Source organism: Pogoniulus pusillus, chromosome 29 (genome assembly GCF_015220805.1).
Source record: "Pogoniulus pusillus isolate bPogPus1 chromosome 29, bPogPus1.pri, whole genome shotgun sequence".
In the NCBI taxonomy this organism is placed as follows: domain Eukaryota; kingdom Metazoa; phylum Chordata; class Aves; order Piciformes; family Lybiidae; genus Pogoniulus; species Pogoniulus pusillus.
Genome location: NC_087292.1, coordinates 7,047,531 through 7,067,938, shown reverse-complemented (window position 1 = coordinate 7,067,938; position 20,408 = coordinate 7,047,531). Strand labels below are relative to the sequence as shown.

General features: G+C 53.2%; 1 protein-coding gene across 1 annotated transcript; it reads left to right on the top strand.

Annotated features, from left to right (window-relative positions):
* The first annotated feature begins 9,881 nt into the window (after positions 1-9,881).
* EMILIN3 (elastin microfibril interfacer 3) lies at positions 9,882-20,312 on the top strand. Its single transcript, XM_064167313.1, has 4 exons — positions 9,882-10,112; positions 13,277-13,399; positions 15,179-15,426; positions 15,947-20,312. The coding sequence occupies exons 1-4, from the start codon at positions 9,922-9,924 to the stop codon at positions 17,839-17,841; spliced, it is 2,457 nt and encodes an 818-aa protein (XP_064023383.1). The 5' UTR covers positions 9,882-9,921; the 3' UTR covers positions 17,842-20,312.
* The last annotated feature ends 96 nt before the right edge of the window (positions 20,313-20,408 follow it).

Genomic DNA, 20,408 nt, shown 5'->3' with positions numbered 1-20,408 from the left:
TGAGTTGCAGTTTGTGCCCATTGCCCTTTGTCCTATCTCTGGGCACCACTGAAAAGAATCTGGTCCCATCATCTTGCCCTCTACCCTTCATCTATTGCTGATCCACTCTCAGGCTGCCCTTCTCTGGGCTAAACAGCCCCAGATCTCCCAGCCTTTGCTCCTCACAGAGATGCTCCAGCCCTCACAGCATCTTAATATCCCCTGCTGGACTCTCTCCAGTAGTTTCTCATCTCTCTTTGGGCTCATCTGTGTCAGACTTGAGAGGGGGACACTGTTTCAAATAGTTCCACCCTGACCCATTGCTTGAGAGGACTGTGTCTTTTTTTCCTTAAAGTAATACTGCTGGCCCACAGGGAAACTGGTCCCATCAGCCTGGGCCAAACCCCACTGAAGCCAGCAGAAAAACTGTCCCAGACCCCAGCATCAAGCATGATCTGACAAGACTGCCAAGCTCTTGGGGATGAAAGGCTTTAGGGGATGATAAAGCCCCTCCACAATGGGCTAAGTGAGTGGAGAGGTCAGGACAGGTCCTCTCCAAGAGGTTTTGCTGTTTCCAACTATTCCTCATAAATAGGAGAACAGCTCTGGCCAAATCCTCCTTCAGAGTCAATCTAAGCATTTCCTGACTCGGTGTTGATTTCACAGATTAAAGCAGGTCAAAAACAACCTGGTTGAAATCCAACCAGCATCAATCTTTGGAAAAAGACCTTGAGGAATTTCATTTGGGTTTGTTCTGAGAGGAGAGGCTGTGCTATTCCCACCCAGAAGTTTGTTTGCTTTTGAAACAGATGCAATAAACACATGAACACTCAAGCCCCAGCTACAAGCAAGGAGACTGACTTCTGCTACAAAGGCTTTTTCTGGGGGTAAAAATATGGGATATTAGTCAATCTGGGGTCCTGCTTTCATTCTAGACCTGCCAGTGAGCCATTAACCTAGAGGATTACATATGCACCTAAAGGTCTATGTTCACACATGGGTTGGCAGGGCTTGGCACGGGGAGGCAACACAGGACTTTGTGATCAAAACTCTCACTGACCCCAAAATAAAGGAGAGAGGAGGATACTAAATAAATCCCTACATATTCCTGCAGCTGCTCAGAGGGTGGCTTTCATTTCTGGCCTTGCTGACCTGTTCAGAGAGAATGTGTCCTCACAAAGACAGAGGTGCAAACCCAAATCACAACATCCCAGCGTGTGCTCTGAAAATAACTGCAGTCCTTCTGAGGCAGATCTCAAACTTTGGCAGATTCCTAAGATCAGGAAATTCCTTGAGAGTTTGGGAAATTTTCCAAGACTGAGCCCAAGCTATTTCTCTTGCAGAAGATATCAAGTTCTCCTCCTCCTCCTCTTTCTCTTTTCTCTTTCGGTGATGGGTCAGCGGGACCTTGGCGAGCGCACTTCTGCTGTACAGTGAGAAAGAGGATTAACAAAACACTGCTGAGGGCCAAACGCAGCTGCAGGGCCCTCAGGAACAGCTGCTTGCAAAGGGAAGCCGGCAAAGCCATGAGGTCCCAGCTCCAAGCAGGTCTGGAAGCAACCCAAGGTGGTATCGCTTACACTTTCTTCCCTGTTCCTTTGCCTGTGCATAAATAACCGCCTGTTATTTACGGCTGCTCACATCGCACGCCCCACACGCCTGCCTGCCTGCCTGCCTGCCTGCCTGCCTCTGGGGTCACCTCGGAGGACAGAGCAGAGCTGCCTGCAGTGGGAGAGCATGAGAGGTCCCTCTTAGGACCCCAAAATAACTCACTCTCCTCTCTTTGCCTCAAGTGACGTGGATAATGGCAGGATTTCTGCCCACCTGTACCCACAGTCTGTCTATGCAGGAGCCACCAGGTGCTTGGGGACATGTGGGAGCTGTGCTGCCCATGGCTTGCAGTAAGCAGGTCCTGAACAGAGCCAAAAAGCTGATGAAGGGTTTAGAGAACAAGTCTTGTGAGGAGCAGATGAGGGAACTGGAGTTGGAGAATGGGAGGCTGAGGGGAGACCTCATTGCTCTCTACAACTTCCTGAAAGGATTTGGGAGCCAGGTGGGGGTTGGTTTCTTCTCCTTAACATAAAGTGGTAGAACAAGAGGAAGTGCCCTGAAATTGTGCCAGGGGAGGTTTAGGTTGGATACTAGGAAAAGTTTCCTTAGCAAAAGAGTGGTCAGGCATTAGAACAGGCTGCCCAGAAAGGTGGTGGAGTCACCATCACTGAACTTGTCCAAAAAAAAAGGTGTAGGCACTTCAGGACATGTTTTAATGATCATGGTGTTGTTAGTTGGATAGTTGGAGTCAAGGAGCTCAGCAGTCTTTTCCAACCAAAACAATTCTATGATTCTAAGAAAAAGCAGTCTTGAGCTGTGAGAAACCTTCCTGCTGCCTCAGGACCTCATCTCTGGGCAAAATGTCCACAGCTGGGAAAAACAAGCACAGAGTAGAGAATCAGGTGTGCAGCATCACCCACCCCAGAAACATGTGCCACTGAGGCAACCTTTGTACAAGCAGGCTATTGGAGAAGCCAGGGCAGCTTCATGTGGCTTCTGCTTTCAAAATGCAGATGGGAGGACACAACTCTTGAGATGCTTCTTTGCAGAGCTCTGCAGCAGCCTCTGTACTTGGCCAACACCCCCTTGGTCCTACCACATGCAGGGAAACATGTATCCATGGCTGTCTCTGAGGGCCACCTCTCAGGCTGAAGCCACCTCAGCAGATCCAGTTCCCTGTCTTCACCCTGCCTGCAGGAACTCAACACAATTATCCTTTCAGAGCATCCCAGCACTTCAGTGCTGGGCAAGCTGTTTGCTTTATAGAAGTGTTGAAGACAAGGCATGAAGAGAAGCTCAAGGGTTACAGTTAGCTCAGTTGTGCCATGGTGCTGGGTGACTTTACTAAAGAAGAGACCAGCAAAGATGCCAGGTTGTACTGATGGTCTTCAACATTCCCCCAGGTCCCAGAGGAAAAGGTGTTTTTGTTCTGCTTTTGTGGAGTTTTTCTTCCACCACATGCAGCAATGAGGTCACCAAGCAGAGGCTTTGTGGCTAAATTCCTGGATTGCTGCCATCATTCTATTCCTAGGAAAGGCAGAAGTTGACTCAGCTGATCACGCAGCCAAGGAAGAACGTGGATCTTCCCAAAAGCCAGAGGTATGGATCTGCAAAGGACCTGACCACATGCTGAAGAAGTGATCAAACACAGCAGTTCTGTGGGCATTTCTTTAACCGAAGCCCAGGCTGGTGTTCTCTCCCCTTCCAGTGAAACATTTTTGCACCAGACAGTCCCTAGACAGAAGCATCCAAGCAGGAGATGGAAAAGACCATCTGAAATCCAAGAGCTGAACTACCACAGCAGTGTGGGAAAGACTGATATGTTTCGGAAGCACATGAAGTCTTCCTCTCCTGATGAGGAATCTCCATGGCTCTGGGGCATACACCAGCTAGGATGCAACACAGAGCTGCTGTGGGAGAGCCTTCCCCAGCATGCTTGGCCACAGACAGACTAGCAAGTTGCCCTGAAGCCACACGCTTCCCCCAAAGCTCCTCTGGCATCGCAGACAGTGCTTGTAGGACACACGTTGGTGTTGAGGGGGCACCAAACCATTCTTCTGGAGCTGTGGGATGCACAGCTCAGATCCCTGATCTCATAATTGACCATGCTTGGAGTAGATTGGACCAGTTCTACCCGATGGTCTCAGCCAGGATGAACAAGACCATATTCCACTGCCAGAGCCCCCTCCAGCAAAGCCAAAAGTGCACCACTCTGTAAGGGTCCATGCTCAAAGGACCCTTCCTGTGAAAGCTGCACCAGTGTCTTCCATCACAGCATATGACTTGAGCCCAGCTCCTACCTGTACAGACCAGTGCCTGACCCAGCCTCAAGCCACCTTCCTTCAGTGAAAACATTTTCCCCTCCTACCACCTTCCCTTGGCCACAGGGCTATTTTTGCAGGGAGGCAGGATCTGACCATCTATTTTTCTTGCAATGCAGACCCCTCTGCTCACCCCAGAGCTTCACCAATCTGCAGAGCACCCTTTTGTCCCACACCCTGGTTGCAGAACCCCCACAACCTCTAGCCCAGACACCACCTGCTCCTCACTCTCCAACTCCACAGACTCAGCCTTTTATAACATTTCCAGGCTCCTGCTCAGCCGAATCGGAGCTGGTGGGGACCAGCTGAGGTCAGAGCTGCTCCTTTCTGGGGCTTACCAGGCCAGCCCACCCTAGTGCAAAACCTGGCTCCAGCTAGATTCCCAGAGCCCCACCATAATATGCTGGGGTTTACTGAGACAATGTCACCTCTTCCCTTGATCACTCTTCATCCTCTTCACCCTACATCCATGCACTGCTCAGTCCAGCTGGAACTGCTCCTGCTCCATTTCCATGGCTGTTGCCTATTAGTACTCTCCTGTCGCTGAGGTCCTGACATGGCTGAGGAAGGGGTTTTTGAGCACATCACTCCTGTCCTGCCCAGAGAACTGCCTGCCTGCTCCTTGCCCTTGCAGAATCTCCCCTGCCAGCCTCCCTGCACATTTTCCTGGAGGAAGGACACTAATGGAAGTACAAATAAAGCAACCTGTGCATCCTTCTCGCCGTTCAGTGCTCGGATAACCTGCGGTTGCCCCCCCCCCCCCAGTCCTCCCCAAACCACAGCCCCACTGTGTGCTCCCTGCTGCCGCCGCTGCTGCTGCTCTGGCATTTTTATGAATGGCCTTGAGCCCAGGGAAGAGACGTGAGCATGGGTTTGGAACAGCTCCATCCCTTCTACCGCACGCGCTAATCTTGACAAATGATCAGCGTGCGGCTTTCGAAACCAGAGATAAGGCTGCCTGACCACTTCAAGTCACTGCACTTTCCCACGAAGAAAGGGATTTTGTTCTCAGCCCTCAGCCACAGCTTCCTCCAGAGCCTGGGCAAATCCAGGTAACCCCCACCCCATGGGCTGGGAGGGACACACACACACTCACTGCAATCACACCCCTTGGGAGTGGGGCCAGAGTGTGAGTCAGAACAAAACCTCAGCAGCCTCCAAATGAGGCAGATGTTGTGATAGATCATCTGTGTTGCCCAGGGAGGTTGTGGATGCTTCCTCCATAGAGGTGTTCAAGGCCAGGCTGGATGAGGGCTTGAGTGACCTGTTCTAGTGGGAGGTGTCCCTGCCTATGGAGGGGGTTGGTACTGGATAATCCTTGAGGTCCCTTCCAACCTAAACCATTCTATGATTCTATCTATATTGCTGAGATTTCTGATGTCACTGGCTCGACCAGGGCTGTCTCCTGCATCTCCTTCCCATTGTGGCCAATGGCAGAAGTGGTCCATGCTCAGCATGGAGCTGGGATGTGGCAGAAGCATGTGCTAGAAACCAGGAAGAGCTTCCAGCCCTGCAGTTTGGTGGGCTTCCCTGAGCTCAGTTTTAGAGTCATAGAATAGAATTACAGAATCACTGAGGTTGGAGAAGACCTCTAAAATCATCATGTCCAACCATCATCCCAACACCCTCATACTCACCAAAGTGCCACATCTACACCTCTAAGGTGCTCCTCTGGGTTGCTGCAGCACCTGGAGAAGGCCCTAGTGAGGTCACAGCTCTCCTTGGACTAGTATGCCACTATACTGCTAACTATACTGCTATGGCATTTGGGACGTGCATCTTGCTTGCCAGTTCAAGTGTCACAGTGTCCCTGTTCGTCCCTGGGGCCAGAGGAGCAGCTGTGGGATAGCTGCAGTGGCTTCACAGGGAACACACCAGAGCAGAGCGAGCCCTGGTTGAACGTGCATCTGGGAAAATTGGGCTTTCCAGAAGACCCCACTCTTGCACAGACCTGCTGCCAAGGGACAAGGCCTCTGTGAGTGCCAATTCAAGGAATGCCTTTGATCCAGTGGGAATCACTGGGGAGAATCTCTGCCTCTAAATCGAGCTGCTCTCTTGCCTTGCCACTTTGGGAAATGAATTTGTGCTTGGAAAAACTCAGGCTGGGAGAGATCTTGGGAAGACATCCAAGCTGTTTCCCTACCCCAAATTGGTCCTGACAGGTTTTTTTTATCTAACCTTTCCTTTAAAATCTCCAGATGCCCCAGTGCAGTCTCCTCCAAGGCTATATTCATTTTACTACCAGATATTTTTACATTATTAATATCCAACTTAAATTTCCCTTGCTGCAATCTGCTCCTATCCCACAGAAACACAGAAGGCAGCTCTCCTCTGACCACTGCACCCAGTTCACCCCATCCTGCCCAGCATAGTAAGTGCTTTGCCAGAAGCAAGACCTATTTAAAGCACAGGATTAGGGTGGTTGAGGCTGGGCCTGGCCAAAAGCAGATGGAGCTGAAGAGCCCCTGGACTGTCCGGGAGAGTTTGGTGGTGCAGCAGCTCACATCCACTGCACCCTGTGCAGGCACCAAACATGGTACCTGGGTGGGAATGGGGGGTTAGAAGCTGCTGGCTTGTTGACCCATGGAGGGAGGCAATTACTCAGCTGATGAGGCCATATAGGTGTTAATTAAAAAGTTTGTGAAGCAGAACAGGTCACTGCTTGGTGTTATCCACTTGTGAAATTAGCCTCTCAGTGGTTCATCCAGCTGTCTCCAGGAGTCAGAGCAGGGGAAGAGCTCTTCCTCTTCCCAGAGGGAGGTCCTCTGTTCTTGCTTTCTTCTCCAGCTGAGCTCCTACTTCTGAGTCCTGAACATGTCCCTGCTTTTCAGAAAGGTCTGTGGTGGATCCATAGTAGGGAAAAACTTCTACCTGTGCTGCCTTGGAGCATACTGTGCAAGAGTTAGAGACAATAATCAACTTCTGGCAGTCCAGGTGGAGAAACAAACTCCCTGGTCACTTTCAGAGTTGCTGCAGGAAGTGTTCACACAGGGACAGTGATGGACACAGCCTTCAAAGTCCCTTGGTAGGGTCTCAAGTTTGCCAAGCATTCAAATTTGATCATCATCATTGTCATATCTGATCCAATCCCCTTTACTCTCCAGCCAAGGCCAGGAGAGAAAGCAGAGATTTCCTCTGGGAAGCACCAGGGTCTGGTGCTGCCTGATCCAGAGTTTACCAGTGAGTAGGTCTGCGGTGCCTTTCAGTTCTGCCCTTTTATTCTTCTCCAATCCTACCTTTTGGCAAAGCTCTTCCACCTTACTGGAGACCTCAATGCTCATCACAGGCTTCACACCTCTGGGAGGTGGGGCTTGGCATCTTCTCTTTTAACCCGTGGGACATGCCTATGTCAGAAGGATGCCTTCCTGTTCCTTATTCAAAGGAGCACCTCTCCAAAGCCAAGATGCCATGGCAGGCTCCACACAGGCATCCTTCCATGCCCAGACAGTGTTTGTTCTGTGGGCTGGCAGAAGCACAGCTGAGCATCAAAGAGTCAAACCCCAGCTGCTCCCTGAGAAGTGCAACTTAACGAATCCCCATTTCCTGCCACTCTGTGTCTCATGGTTGGATTAGCTCACAGCTAATAAGGCACATGAGAGGTTTTTTTCCCATGGCTTGGGGCACTCATAGTGGCTGTCTCTATGTGGATTCTTTGATGTCCTACAATAGAGTTGATGATGAATCCATTTCCTCAATGGGGATGCAAGCTTGGCACTCTCTTGTCTACCCAGATGCCAAGCAGTTAGACAATAGAACACCAAAATGGGATTCAGCCCCTGTGAGGATTCTGCCTCGCTATGAAAACTGGCAGAAAATGACCTGGAACAGGGTTAGATGGCAGGGACAGACAGACAGACACACACACACACTGAAGTGTGATGCCTCCCACCTTCTCCTCTTTCACAGCCAGGTTGGTGAGAACGAGCGAGCACTCCGCTCTGCCCCGTGGTGCCTGCTCAGCACAGCGCAGGCTCGGCACACAGGACCAAGCAAGAGCTTTAGCTGAGACCCTGCAGCACCAGATGGTTTTTTCTGGAGGCCTCAGACGCACACGTGCAGCTGTTATTAAAACTGGCTCCAGCTCCCTGCACACAGGGAAAAAAAAATGAAGGCTGTGTGCAAGGTTAGCTCTCGACTTTGGCATCCAGCAGTAAACCATGCAGGCTGGGCTGGCTTTCGTTTGTTTTTATAGGGCTGCTGATAGATCGTCCCTCCTGCAGCATCCCGGTGGAGTGGAACAATCCGATGCACCAGCTGGATGGGAAGTGCTTCATGTGCTGCCAGATGGACCATGCCAAAGCCAGAATGCATCCACCTCTGGGGTGCAGCCTGACAAGCGCATGGCAGTTTGCAGCAACACCCTGCAGCAGCTTGGAGCAAGCAGAGGGAGCTGCTCCAGAGGATGCACTGCCTCGTTACACAGACTTCCTCAGCTCACTTTTCTAGCCTGCCTCTGCCTGCACGGCTCTCCTCTGTGTTTTTCTTCTCCTGCTAATGTTTCTGTATCCACCTCAGACCAAGCCAAAGGCTCCTTTTAACTGAAAAAGGCCATTTGTCTCCGTATCTCATCATCTCTGTCTCAGTGTCAGCTCAAGCCTTGATGCCTCCTTTCTCCAGCAGCAGGTTTCACTCCTGTGTTTGGGATTCCATCCAGCTGCACTTTCTCAGCTGCTTCCAAGAATTTTTGACAAGCATTGCACACCTCTTTGTGGTGCTTCTCTGCCTGTGCCAACCCGAGGCTGACCTCTGCCAGCCAAGGCTGGAGCCTCATCTAACCCCTGTTGTGGTCTCATTGAGATGCCCTAAGGTGTGAGTGGGCCAGGGGCAGCAGGATGCTCAGCCCAGCCTCTGCTTATATGACAAAATCTCTTGCTCTCCTGCAAGTTGACCTCCACTGGGTATCACCAAGGATGCTACTCCCATCCCAAACTGCCCAGTGCCCAAGGTGGGGGACGTTGTCCCCCTCACCCAATAGCAATGGCTCCTTGTGACTTACCCAAAGGTTCTTCCACCACTGTGGTTAATGGTGCAGTGCCTGGGGAGTGCTGTTTGAGAGGGCAGGGTGCTCAGCACCCATTACCTGCTGCTGTGGATGGGGGGCAAGTTAGAGGGAATCTCTGCAAGGCACAGGAAGGAGACTCAAACCTGCCTTCCAAAGGAGGCAATGCCTTTGTTTGTCAGAGACCTATGGATCCACAGGGAAAGGCAAGGGATTCCTCCCTTCCCTGGAGCTGAAGGCAAAATCTAACTTGGAGGGGTGATCACAGAGCTGTTGGCGTTGGAAAAGACCTTAAAGATCATTGAGTCCAGCTCCAAAACACCCTCTCCTGCAAAACTCAGGTTCTGAGTTCACTGGGCCTTTGCCGGTGTCAGTCAAATGATTGACAGCTGCCAGACTCCAGCATCAGAGATCGCCTGGAATCCCACAGGACAGAGACGTTCTGCTTCCAGCCTATTTCCCTGCAGGTGCTCTCTGGGAATCAGAAGCCGCGGGCCGGGGCTGACCCAGAGGAAGTGCCTGGACCCCGCGGCTCCAGACCCTGCTGCACCTGCTACCCCCGCCCGCTGCCGGGGAGGGGGCGACGTGACAAGGGGCGGTGTTGGGACCGGGCAAGGGGGTTTATGCCCCTTCCAGACCCCCGCCCCGGGGCCGACGACTCTCTAGGGTCGAGCTTCAGCACCGCAGGAGTTGCAAGGAGTGTCGAGGCGGGGTAGGGGTTCAGGACCGCTTTGTGTCTCAGTCCTTAGGACCGGGGAAAGATGCTGGGGGTAGGAGGAGGTCAGGGGAGGGGGTGCCGCTTTGTCTCCCCGCCCGCGGGGCCGGGGGTCGGCGGCTGCGGGAGGGCGGGAGGAGGAGCGGGGTCCGCCCCCACCTCCGCCGTACAAAAGGGGGCGGGCGGGCGACGGAGCAGCGTGTGCCGCCGGGCAGGGCCGGGCAGGGCACGGCTGGGCACGGCAAGGGGCAGGGCAGAGCAGTGCTCCGGTCCCCTCCGCAGCGCCGGCCCGGCGGAACCCGCGGCCGCCCCGTCCAGTGCCGTCCCGCTCTGCAGCCGCCGCCGGGCCCGGGACCATGCGGCGGGCGCGGGCGCTGCGCCGCCACGGAGCTCTGCTGGCCTGCCTTTCCCTGGGGACGCTGCTGGCCCTCACCGACGCCAAGGGTGCCTTCTACCCCCCCGCCGCCCCGCTGCCCTACGGCGGCAGGTACAGCCTCTACACGGCCGGCTCCAGCCCGCAGCTCGGCAAGCCCGTGGGCAAGCACAAGTAAGCGACCCTCTGCGCTGGGTACCGCCTCACGCCGGGCATCCCTTACCGGGCACAGATCACGGGTACTGTCCGCATGTCTGCGCTCAGCATCCCCGCGGAACGACCGCTGCGTGCACCCCGTGGTGGGTACCTAACCCCCGGTACCAGCCATGGGTGTCATCACCCAGGGCTCAGCTGCAAGCGCTCCTCGGCGGGTACTCAACTCTGGGTACCGACCGTGGGCGCCGTCCTTTACCAGGGGACGGGTACACTGCAGTCCCATGTGGGACAGAGATGGGGTGGTGAGGGTGGGATGCCTTTGGACGTTTTTGGGTAAGGGAATGTACCTGTTCTGCTGCACACAGGCAGGGGGGAGTGGGGTGGGAAGTGAAGTGGCAGTGAACAGAGCTATGTGTAAAAACGCCAGGTTTGGAGGGAATGTGCTTGTAAAGCACAGAGTTAGGAGAGCTCAAATATGGTTTTGAGTAACCTGGAAAGCTCAGGCGAAAGAGGAATGTGGCTTTACTCATGGTATAGACTTTTTCCATTCAGTCGTAAAAAAGCTGTTACACTTGTGGGGGGAGGGAGGCTTGCTGCCCTCCCCACTTGTTTGCTAGAACCGTTTCTTCCCGGCTCCTTTGAAAAGAGGAGGATGTGGTGTCGTGAACAAGCTAAAATGAATGAAGTAACGTTGGAGACCAACAATACTGGCAGTGCCAGTGAGAGCTTTCCAAAGCCTGTAACATTTTCCAGCTGCTCACTCTTAAAACATCAGGCTGAGGCTATAAAACTGCAAGCCACGGGTGGGTGAGGAGGAGAGGGTTTGGGAAGAAGGAGAGAGAGTTAGAAGCATCCCAACCCAAGTAGTCTCAGGTAGGCAGTGGCTATTAGTAGTGGCCAATAGAACTGCTCATGTCGGCTACTTGCTGACTTACAGCAGGGGTTAGCAGTGTGTTTGTGAGCAGATCCTGGATGGATGGTAGATAGATGGTGATGCTGAGTTTCCATGCTCACACTCATGATCTCTCTTCCCTCCAGCTGAGTGGCTAGCCTTAGCTTTCATGTGGCCCTGTGCATGGAGAAAGAACTCTCTTCTGGAGGAATGGGGAGCAGGTCAAGTCCCCACACACATGCTCTGGGCTGAGCTGCTGGTGTCTGAGCAGACTGGAAAAGACCATCTGCTCCTGGGTGCTGCTGCAGAGCAGAGTAAGGGGAATATGCTGGAGGTGTGGGGCCAGAAGGTCCCTTCTGGGAGGGAACAGTGAGAACTGGGGTGTTGGAGGGAGGATGAGCCTGCTTGCACCTTGCTGCTTCACTGAGGGTGCTGCTGAAGGTGGAGAAGTCTGCCCAGAGCATCTGTATGAGGCATGGCAGGGGGCTTAGGGTGGGTCTTGGCATGGCTAGAGGATGTACTTTGGCTTAATGTCTTTGTCACTGATGCATGCCCCTCTTTTACCTGTCTTTCCCCATTGAGGATGAGCCAGAGGACAGAACTTGCTTCTCTGTCCCCAGAGGGTGACAGTGGGGAAGCTGAGGAGGGATGCACCCTGTGCACTCCCACTCACCCAAACAGGAGATATTGAAGTCCTTTTCAAACCCTTTCTACCCCATCATGACTGCCCCAGGCTCTTTTCTCACCTCCACCTGCCAGAGGTGTCCCAACACCAGGTGGACCACTGTCATGCCAAGCCCATGAGACCTGAGCTGAGGCCCTGCAGCTCATTTCTCTGCTCTCTGCAGACTGTGCAATGGTGATGCCAGGGAACACTGGTTGCTTCCCAGCCTGTGGCCAGGGAGCTGAGCAACAATGACCCCAACTTGCACAATGAGAGCTGGGTCCTCCTGCCTCAGTGAACACCTCCCTGCACCTATAGTACACACCAACCCATCTGTTCCATCCTGCTAACCCTCTGTCTTCACCTCTGCTCTGCACCGTGTGTCTGTGCCCTCCTCTCCTCCCGCTCTGCCATCTGCCACATCCCCACACCCTTAATCCCTGCTTCACTGCACATCCCTGCTGTCTCTGCTCCTGTGGACCAAGTCCATCTGCTCCTGCTGGCAGCCCTGCCTTCAGCTGGAACAGTCTTAGCCTATATGTGTCCCACCAGCACCTTTGCCATGCAGCCTTCCTCCTGGCCATCTCAACCTTAGCACTTGGGTTTACTGCTCTGCTCAGGAGAGGTCCCGTGCCTGGAGCTGCCTGGTAGCTTATGACATTTGACTGCATGCATAATAGCAGGAGAGAAGAGGCTCCACTCCTTTCACCACCTGTCCAGGGGTTCTGAAGAGGTTTCCAGCCTCCAGCTGGCTCGGAACCTGGGTTGTGTCGCTGTCTCCATGGTGGAGGAAGCTGTGATGCTGCAGCCTTGCAAAGCAGCCAGCCTGCATCTCCTCTCCCTCTGATGACAGTAAAGTCATGCTTGATCAGAGTGTGACAGTTCCCACAAGGTCTGAAGGCTTATGGGCTGGCACTGGCAGCAATCCAGGAGTGGCAGGAGGACAGAGCACCCCTGCCAGACTCTGCTGGAGCTATTTCTGGGTATCTATTCCCATACCTGCTGTTGCTAGTGGGGTTCTGCTTGTCTGCCCAGGCTGTTGTGAGCCAGACACTGCCTGAAGCTAACTAAGCAGAGAGCCCAGTACAGCTGAGGTGTGCAGAGATGTGTTGAGAGTGCAGGGGTTTAGCTGCACCCCAGAGGACAGGTGCTGGACCCACCTGGACTGAGGAAAAGGCTCCTCGTTGTTGCTGGAGGGTGGCATTCTGGGACCTGGAAGGCAGCTAGCCTCTTGTGGAGGCTCTTAGAGTTGGTCAGGTGAAAGACAAGGTGCATGAGGGCACCAGGAGCAGGAGTCAACTCACACAGCCTGGCTGGTCCAGGAGTGCCTGCCCACCTCTTCTCTGTGCACCTAGCAACAGGCTGGGCATGGGAGACTTGGTTCTGTCTCCACTCTCTGCACTCCCCCAGGTTTCACTGCTGTCTCCATCCCCCGTGGGTGGCATGGGTGATGTCCCCTTCATAGCAGCTGCACAAGCTGGGGTAGTCCCTCCAGCTCCTGCCAGCCTCAGAGCTCTCCAGCAGTGTCACACAGGGCAGGCAGACCTGACCGGGCACGGGGTGAATTTTGGGGTGCTGCTGTCAGCCAGGACAGGGATTGACAGTGTCTCTTGTGCTTCCTTCTAGGAGCTATTGTGCCTACGTGGTGCAGCGCAACGTGACGTGCACGCTGCAGGATGGGGCTGAGAGCTACGTCAAGGCTGAATACCACAAGTGCAGCTGGGGACCTAAGTGTCCAGGAAAAGTGCTGTGAGTAGAGGGGACACCAGGGCAACATCTTCCTTCCCCCCCAGGTCCAAGCCATAGGTCTCCTCAGGCTCCTGAAGCCCCTGTGTCACCCCTGTGATGACAAATCCTTGCTTTTCAGAGGAAGCAGAAGGGATTTACCTGGAAGAGGCAGTCACTGCCAGGGTAGTGGTGCTGGGAGGAGGCAAGATGGGTTCTGACAGGAGGAAGAGGGAGCTCTGGTCCCTCATTAGAAATAAATCAGGACATCCTGGGAAGCTGAGAGGGTTATTGTGTGCAGGAAAATTTCTGCCCCAGGCCTGCGATTTGGCAGGAAGATGGCATCTAGGTGACAGCCTGACCAAGAGGAGGAGGAGGAGAAACTGAGTCCATGGCTGAGGATGACTCGGGGCTTCCTGCCACAGGAAAATACTTGCAAACTCTCTGCCACTTCGTCAGCACTGGAGGGAAACTCCCTGCAGCGCCACAGTCGGAGCTGCAGCAGGGGCAGGGTGGACACTGGGGCTTTGTCCTTCACCTCCCTCCTGCAGCCCCTGGCCACGCATCCTGCTCGATGCGGGAATGCCGCTCTCCTGCCTCCTCCTCAAGCTCACCGAGAGCAGCAGAGCTGGACATCGACAAAAACCGGGCTGAGAGCGGCTTCTGCTGGAGCCTGGCATCCCTCCAGTGACAGCAGCACAGGGGGCTGCAGCCGGCCAGGACTCACCATGCAGCAGCAGTGCCCCGGGCCCGCGTGCAGCCTTTGCCAGCACAGACTGACTGACCCACTCATGGACTGGTCCTTTCCTTCCTCCATCACAAGTGCTTTAGCAGAACTTGGGGAATTCAGGACGTCCTGCAGCTGCTGGTACCCATGGAGGAAGTCCTTTTCCCTTCTCTGTGATGTTTGCTGCTCAGGCCCTCCAACCCTTCAAACAAAACTGGGGTGATCCAAGGGTGTTTTCTGAGGGCAGGTGGACCTGCAGCTGAAATCTCTGCTCAGCTTTTGGTGCTGCATCCGGCCCAAGAAGCTAATGTGTTCTTTCTGTGCACTGGGACCATCAGCATTCACAGGATCACAGGATGTTAGGGGTTGGAAGGGACCTCTGGAGATCAAGTCCAACTGTCCTACCAGAGCAGGACCATATAATCTAGGGTAGGCTGCACAGGGATGTGTCCAGATGGGTCTTGAAAGTCTCCAGAGAAGGAGGCCCCACACACATTCTGTGAGCTCCCCTGCCTCTTGGAGAGGAGTTCAGAGGTGCTGAAGGGCTCTTCGGCAGAGGCTGTCACATAGAGAAAGTCCCTTCTGCATGACGTCTTCATCCTCACTTCACCTCCTAACAGCCCCTGAGCACAGCAGGCTCCTGCTGTGATATATTCAGGCAGATTTTGGCACACTAAGGCAGAAGGAAAGGCCATAGAAGCTCAGCAGCATCTGTGAGGAGGAACAACCAGAGAGCAGCTAGTTTTGAAACTGTCTATGACTGTTGGAGATTGTTGCTGATGGAAAGCAAAGAGATTCTTCAAAATGATTCAAAGAACAGAGGATTTGGGTTTGCTTTCTGCTCCTGCTCTGCAGTACAGCTGGAGGGGGGCTGTATTGTTGTGTGGCAGTGGCGCTGAGCTGTGGTGCAACAAGAGTGCTTGGTGGAGGTGGGTCACAGTCTGCAGCTTCAGCACGTGTGTCTCAGCCAGGCTTTCCCACACCCAACAAGCACCCCAGCCCCACTCTTCTCTTTTGCTTGATGTTAAGGTTGCTTCTCTAAACTGTCTTCTCTCCTTCCCCCCTCTCCTGGAAAGGTATCACACCTTCTTCAGACCTAGGTACAAGATTGGATACAAGACAGTGACCGAGCTAGCCTGGAGATGCTGCCCAGGCTTCATGGGAGAAGGGTGCCATGACAGCCCGACTGACCAACCTGGCCTTCTGCCCCAGCATCCCAGCCCTAAAATGCCTCCTGGACAAAAGATGTTTCCAATCCCCCGACTTCCTCCCTACCCTAAAAGCCACCCTGACCTGTTTCCAGGACCAAAGAAGAATCAGTATGGTGAGATCTCATTTTTGCTTCACATCCCCAGTTACCACTAGATGTTCTTAAACCTCTTGGTTCTTTCTGTTCCAGCACAGGCATGAACTGGGCAAGACCTCACTAGGTGACATGCTTTCTGATCAGAGACCTGGCATTTGATTGTCCTGGGGACCACTTGCCCTTTAAATCTACTTTCTTCCAAAATGTGCTACTTCAAAATTACCTTTTCCTCATTACTTGAGCATTTCCTCATCACTTTGGCATTAATAGGGCATGTCCTAAGAAGAAGCGTCCCTGTGCTGTTCTCATCACCTGCTCTTGAACTTTGGAGCAGAAAGAGGGCTTTCTGGTCAGCTTAATAAGAAATGTAGAGAAAAAGAGGAAGGATGGGCTGATGTTTGCTGAAATGGCAGTAAGAGGAAGATGGGAGCATCTGTTAGCATAGAAAAGGACTCAAAAACTCTAGGAGATAGCCAAGGAGGGAAGGAAAAGGAGCACCAGCCCTGACTGTGCCTGCTCTGTTTTTTTCCTTGTGCAGGCAGGAAGCTGCCTGGCCTCTTCGGGGACCGCCTGGATCGGCTGGAGGAGGAGGTGAGGCGCCTGTCCCAGTCCTACGACAGCCTGCACACCATGGTGAGCGGCCTGGGAGACCGCCTGCGGCTGGCCATCCAGGAGGACACCACCAAGATGATTGGCTCCCTGATGAACAGCCCGGGCACGCCTGACTCGACAGTGGGCTTTGGCATCATTCCTGATGGGCTGGTGGATGTGGCAGACAAAGCTGACATCGCCACGTACCCTCCCGTGGGGGAGATCCTGACCAAAGTGACGGAGGTGAGCGACGTGCTGAAAAGCAAGGCGGATCTGTTGCACGAGGTTCGTGGCATGGTCCTGGACCACGATGGGCAGATCAAGCACCTGCTGGAGTCAGCCCGGCCCTCGCCGCTCACCTCCATCGACCTGCTAGAGGAGTACGTGGACACGCGGCTGAGCACCCTGCGTGGAGAGCTGCTCGATGGCTTCGAGAAGAAGCTGGGGAAGATCCAGACCAGCTGTGATTTCCGCATCCAAGAGGTGCGGCAGCAGTGCGAGGAGGAGAAAGCTGCCAACCTGCGGCTGCAGCAGACGCTGGACGGGAAGGAGCTAGAGATAAAAAAAGAGATCTCCCAGCTGGAGACCCAGATCCAAGGGCTGACGGTGGTGGAAAGCTGCTGCAGCAACCTGGACTACCTCACTGATCGCATGAACATCCTTGAGAAAGGCCTTCACAGCATCTCTGAGTCCCAGAAGAACTTGCACTCACGCCTGGATGGTGAAATCTCCACTGTCACCCTAGGGAACCTTTTTGAAGGGCGCTTTGAGGACCTGGAAGCCAGACTTAATGCCACAGAGAGAGAAACAGGGAGCTGCTGCTCCAGTGTAGAGGACAGCATGAGAGGCACAGTAGTGGCAGAGGTAGATGGCATGAGGACTGCCTTTGAAGATAAGATACAGACTCTGGAGGATAGGCTCATGATCATTGTTGGGGAGCTGAACAATGTCAGTTCTCCCGTGGGCATGGACGGAGCGGTGGTGCCTGTGCTGGAGGGGGAACTCGCCAGCATGAGAAAACAGACGGCTGAGACCTTGGAGGTGCTGCAGGATCGCCTCATCACACTGGAGAGCACCTGTTCCCTGGGCTGCACCTCTGCCTCCAAAGATGTCGAGACCTTCCGGACTGAGATTGAAGACTGCCAGAACAAGAACCAAGATCTGCTCCTCCGGATGGATAGCAACTACGACCTCCTGCGCAAGCTGAACGCCACCATCCTGGAGATCCAGCGGCGGATCGAAGAGGAAGCATCAGGAGCTTTGCAAGGGGAGATCACCTTGCTTAAGATCAACCTGAACACTGTAAGCAAGTCTCTGACAGGACTCAAGGACTCTGTCTCCCAGTACTCAGACACAGTGACACACGTCAACTCCTCTCTGGATGAGCACGAGCGCAAAATTGAGGATGAGGTCCACTCCATCCAGGAGAAAGTCAATGACCAGGGCTCCCAGCTCTTCTTCAGCAACCGGCGTGTCCTGAACCTCAAGGGAGACTTGGAGAGACTCAAAGCCAGGATCATCAATGACCTGGGCTCCTGCAAGAGTGTGGCACATGACCTGCAGCAGGAGATCGCTCACTTCGATGAGCGGGTGGCCCGGGTAGAGAGCGTCTGTGGCAGGCTGGGTGCTGTCACAGGGAGCCTGGATGGCATCAGGGACGAACTAGAGAAACACACGGGCAGCCTGTGGGACTACATGGACCACATGAATGGGACTTTGGCTGCCCACTCTCAGGAAATAACAGGACTGAAGGACAACCTGCTTGACTGCCAGGCCAAGGTCTCAGAGCTGGCAGAGCAGGTTGGCCACTTGGAAGAGCAGGCAGAGGGGAAGCAGCATTAGCTGGGCCCCCGCATGCTGCTTCCTTCTCCCCACGAAGGACAGAATTAACTTATATCACACAGACTCACTCCAATGTGACAACAATTCTTGGGATAACTTTTTTTTTTAATGAAGAGATAAAGCTGCTACAAACCCTTCTTTTAATTATTTTTACATCTTGTCAGCTCCACTTCCCCTGTGTCGGTGCCACTCCTGCTGCAGCAGCATCACTGCCTCCTGGCCAAGGGTGGTGCTTTGGCTCCTGGGCTGATGATCCCAGCAGGACCATTCAGGGGGAAGCTGGAGACAGGAATATTGTTTTGTTGGTTTTTTTTTATTTTTTTAAATTTTATTTTTTGTGGATTTATCCTTCTTGAAGCATAAACCCTGTAGTTAGCAGTTGAAGAGTAGAATTTTTCTGACCTAAAGACCATTTGTGTCTTAATCCAGGGACCGAGCAGAGCCAGGGCTCCTCAGAGGAAGCAAAAGTCTCCCCAGGAATTGTGGATATCAAAGAGCACATGTGCCTTCCCTTCCTCTGGTACAGTCAATCCATTTATGGCACTCCCTTCTGACAGAGCACAGGAGGAGATGCATTGGGAAAGCAACCCGTGCAGATAGGTGTGGTACATGCAGGTATAGCTTTGAACAATCCACCATCATGGTGCTCAGCTGATGGCAAAGTTTCCTCCTGCTGTCCCTGTATCCCTTGCCCTATCTGATGAGCAGCTAAAAATGGCCACAGCAGCATGTGGGGGAGATGCCCTGAGCCCTCAGGGCTGCTGTGCTCTCTGGTTACGCTTGGTTATGGAAAACCCAGTCACATGAAAGGTTATGGCTTCCCAAGAGAGAGGCACGTCCAGAGGTGGCCGTGGAGAGCAAGGCTGGCATTAAGCAGCCCTGGTGCTCTGCTTAAACTGTGAACGTGGTTCCATTCATCTCAGCCCAGGGCTGGAGAGCTGCAGCTGCTTTGCTCATGTGTGGGAGTAAGAGCCTGCAACGTTGCTCTTAGCCCACTGGGGTGCCAGCAGCCCTGAAAGAGACTCACACGGCATGGAGCAAGGCAGGACACCTTTGAAAAGGCCTCTCCTCAGCCTGGCACTGAAGAAGTTATTGGCTCCATTGACTCTAGCTTCCAAAACACGCAGGTTGTAGAAGATCACACTGAGTCCTCAGCAACTCCAGCCTGGCTCTGTGGAGCAGGCAGCTGGACTATGCAGCTATTACACACAAACCCCACCTCTGCTGGGAAGCCCCAGGATGGGGCAAACAGGGTCTTCACAACCAGAAAGGATGAATAGAAAATTAGAGTCTCCATCTCAACAGCTCTGGCACTTTATAGCAGGGGAACATATTTTTATGTCAGCTCAGCATTGCAGCTCGTCTTCAACTCCCACCTCGTGCTCACCACCCTCACCCTATCATCCCTGCTCTTCTGAACCACAGTTCCCATCCTGCTTCCCTCCATCCTGCAATAGAGCAGTGCTGGGCTCTGCGTAGCATGAAGCAGCAGCAACCCCCAGCAGAGATGCACCTGGGTGCTTTTTCTCCTCCAAAAAAATGGGATGAGATCTCTGAAACAGATGCTTCTAGACTGGGGAGGACCACAGGGATCACCGAGTTCCACTGGCTGCATCACATTACCCTGATGCAACCCACTGGCTTTTTCTCCTGCCAGAGAAGCATGGGTCATCAGCTGTATGAGCAGGGAGAGAGGACCAAAATTCCCACCCCACCGGATGCTCACAGCACCAGGATGCACTTTTGCTGTTCTGAGCTTTGCCAGATCTGGAGCAACACTGCAGCTGCTGAGCCACTTCTCTAGCCAAGGAGCAATCTCCAGCTGCCTTTGGGCATCCTGTGAAACTTGCAAAAACTATTTGTCCCTTCCTTGGAACCATGAGAACAGTTTCAAGGCAGCCCTTGCCCCACAGGAGCATCCCACCCAAGCTCCTTCCCCTTCCTCTCACAACAAGGAGAAAAGGGCCGTAGCAACCAAAGAGAAAACCAAGCCAAGAGCCAGGCTCATCCCCTCCCCAGACCAGACCTGGGTTGGAGAGCAGCTCAACAGCAAGAGCCTTCCAGCACAGAGGGAGCTGAGACTGGCCCTAATAAGAAAGAGACAAGGAAGAAGTTTGACCTTCCAGAACATGGTGCTATGTATGGACTATTCCTGACCAGTCACTTGAAGCTATGGACAGTTTGTATTTCAGTTCTCAGCTATCCACCTTTAAAAAGTAAAAGGAACTTGATACAAAATAGGGCATTTTATTTTGGTTTTGTTTTGCTTGCAGAGAGGGAAGGACATGGTGTGTATGGGGTTGTCCTCAGAGGCAGCTTTCTGAAGTAGTTGGTAACTAATCCTGGTGAAAGGTTTTTTTTGTCTTTGAAACCTACATTTGTTCAGACTTTAAAAGGAAAAAAAAATCTGTTTGTACTGGAAAGGATTCAAAAAAGAAAGAATAAAGTATTTCTTGCTGAGGTTTTCAGGATCCAAATGCCTTGTGTGGCTTGCAGACAAGCAGAGTTAAAGCACTGAGGCAGGTGAACTAGGAGATGGTTTCCACTCACAGAATCATGGAATCAGA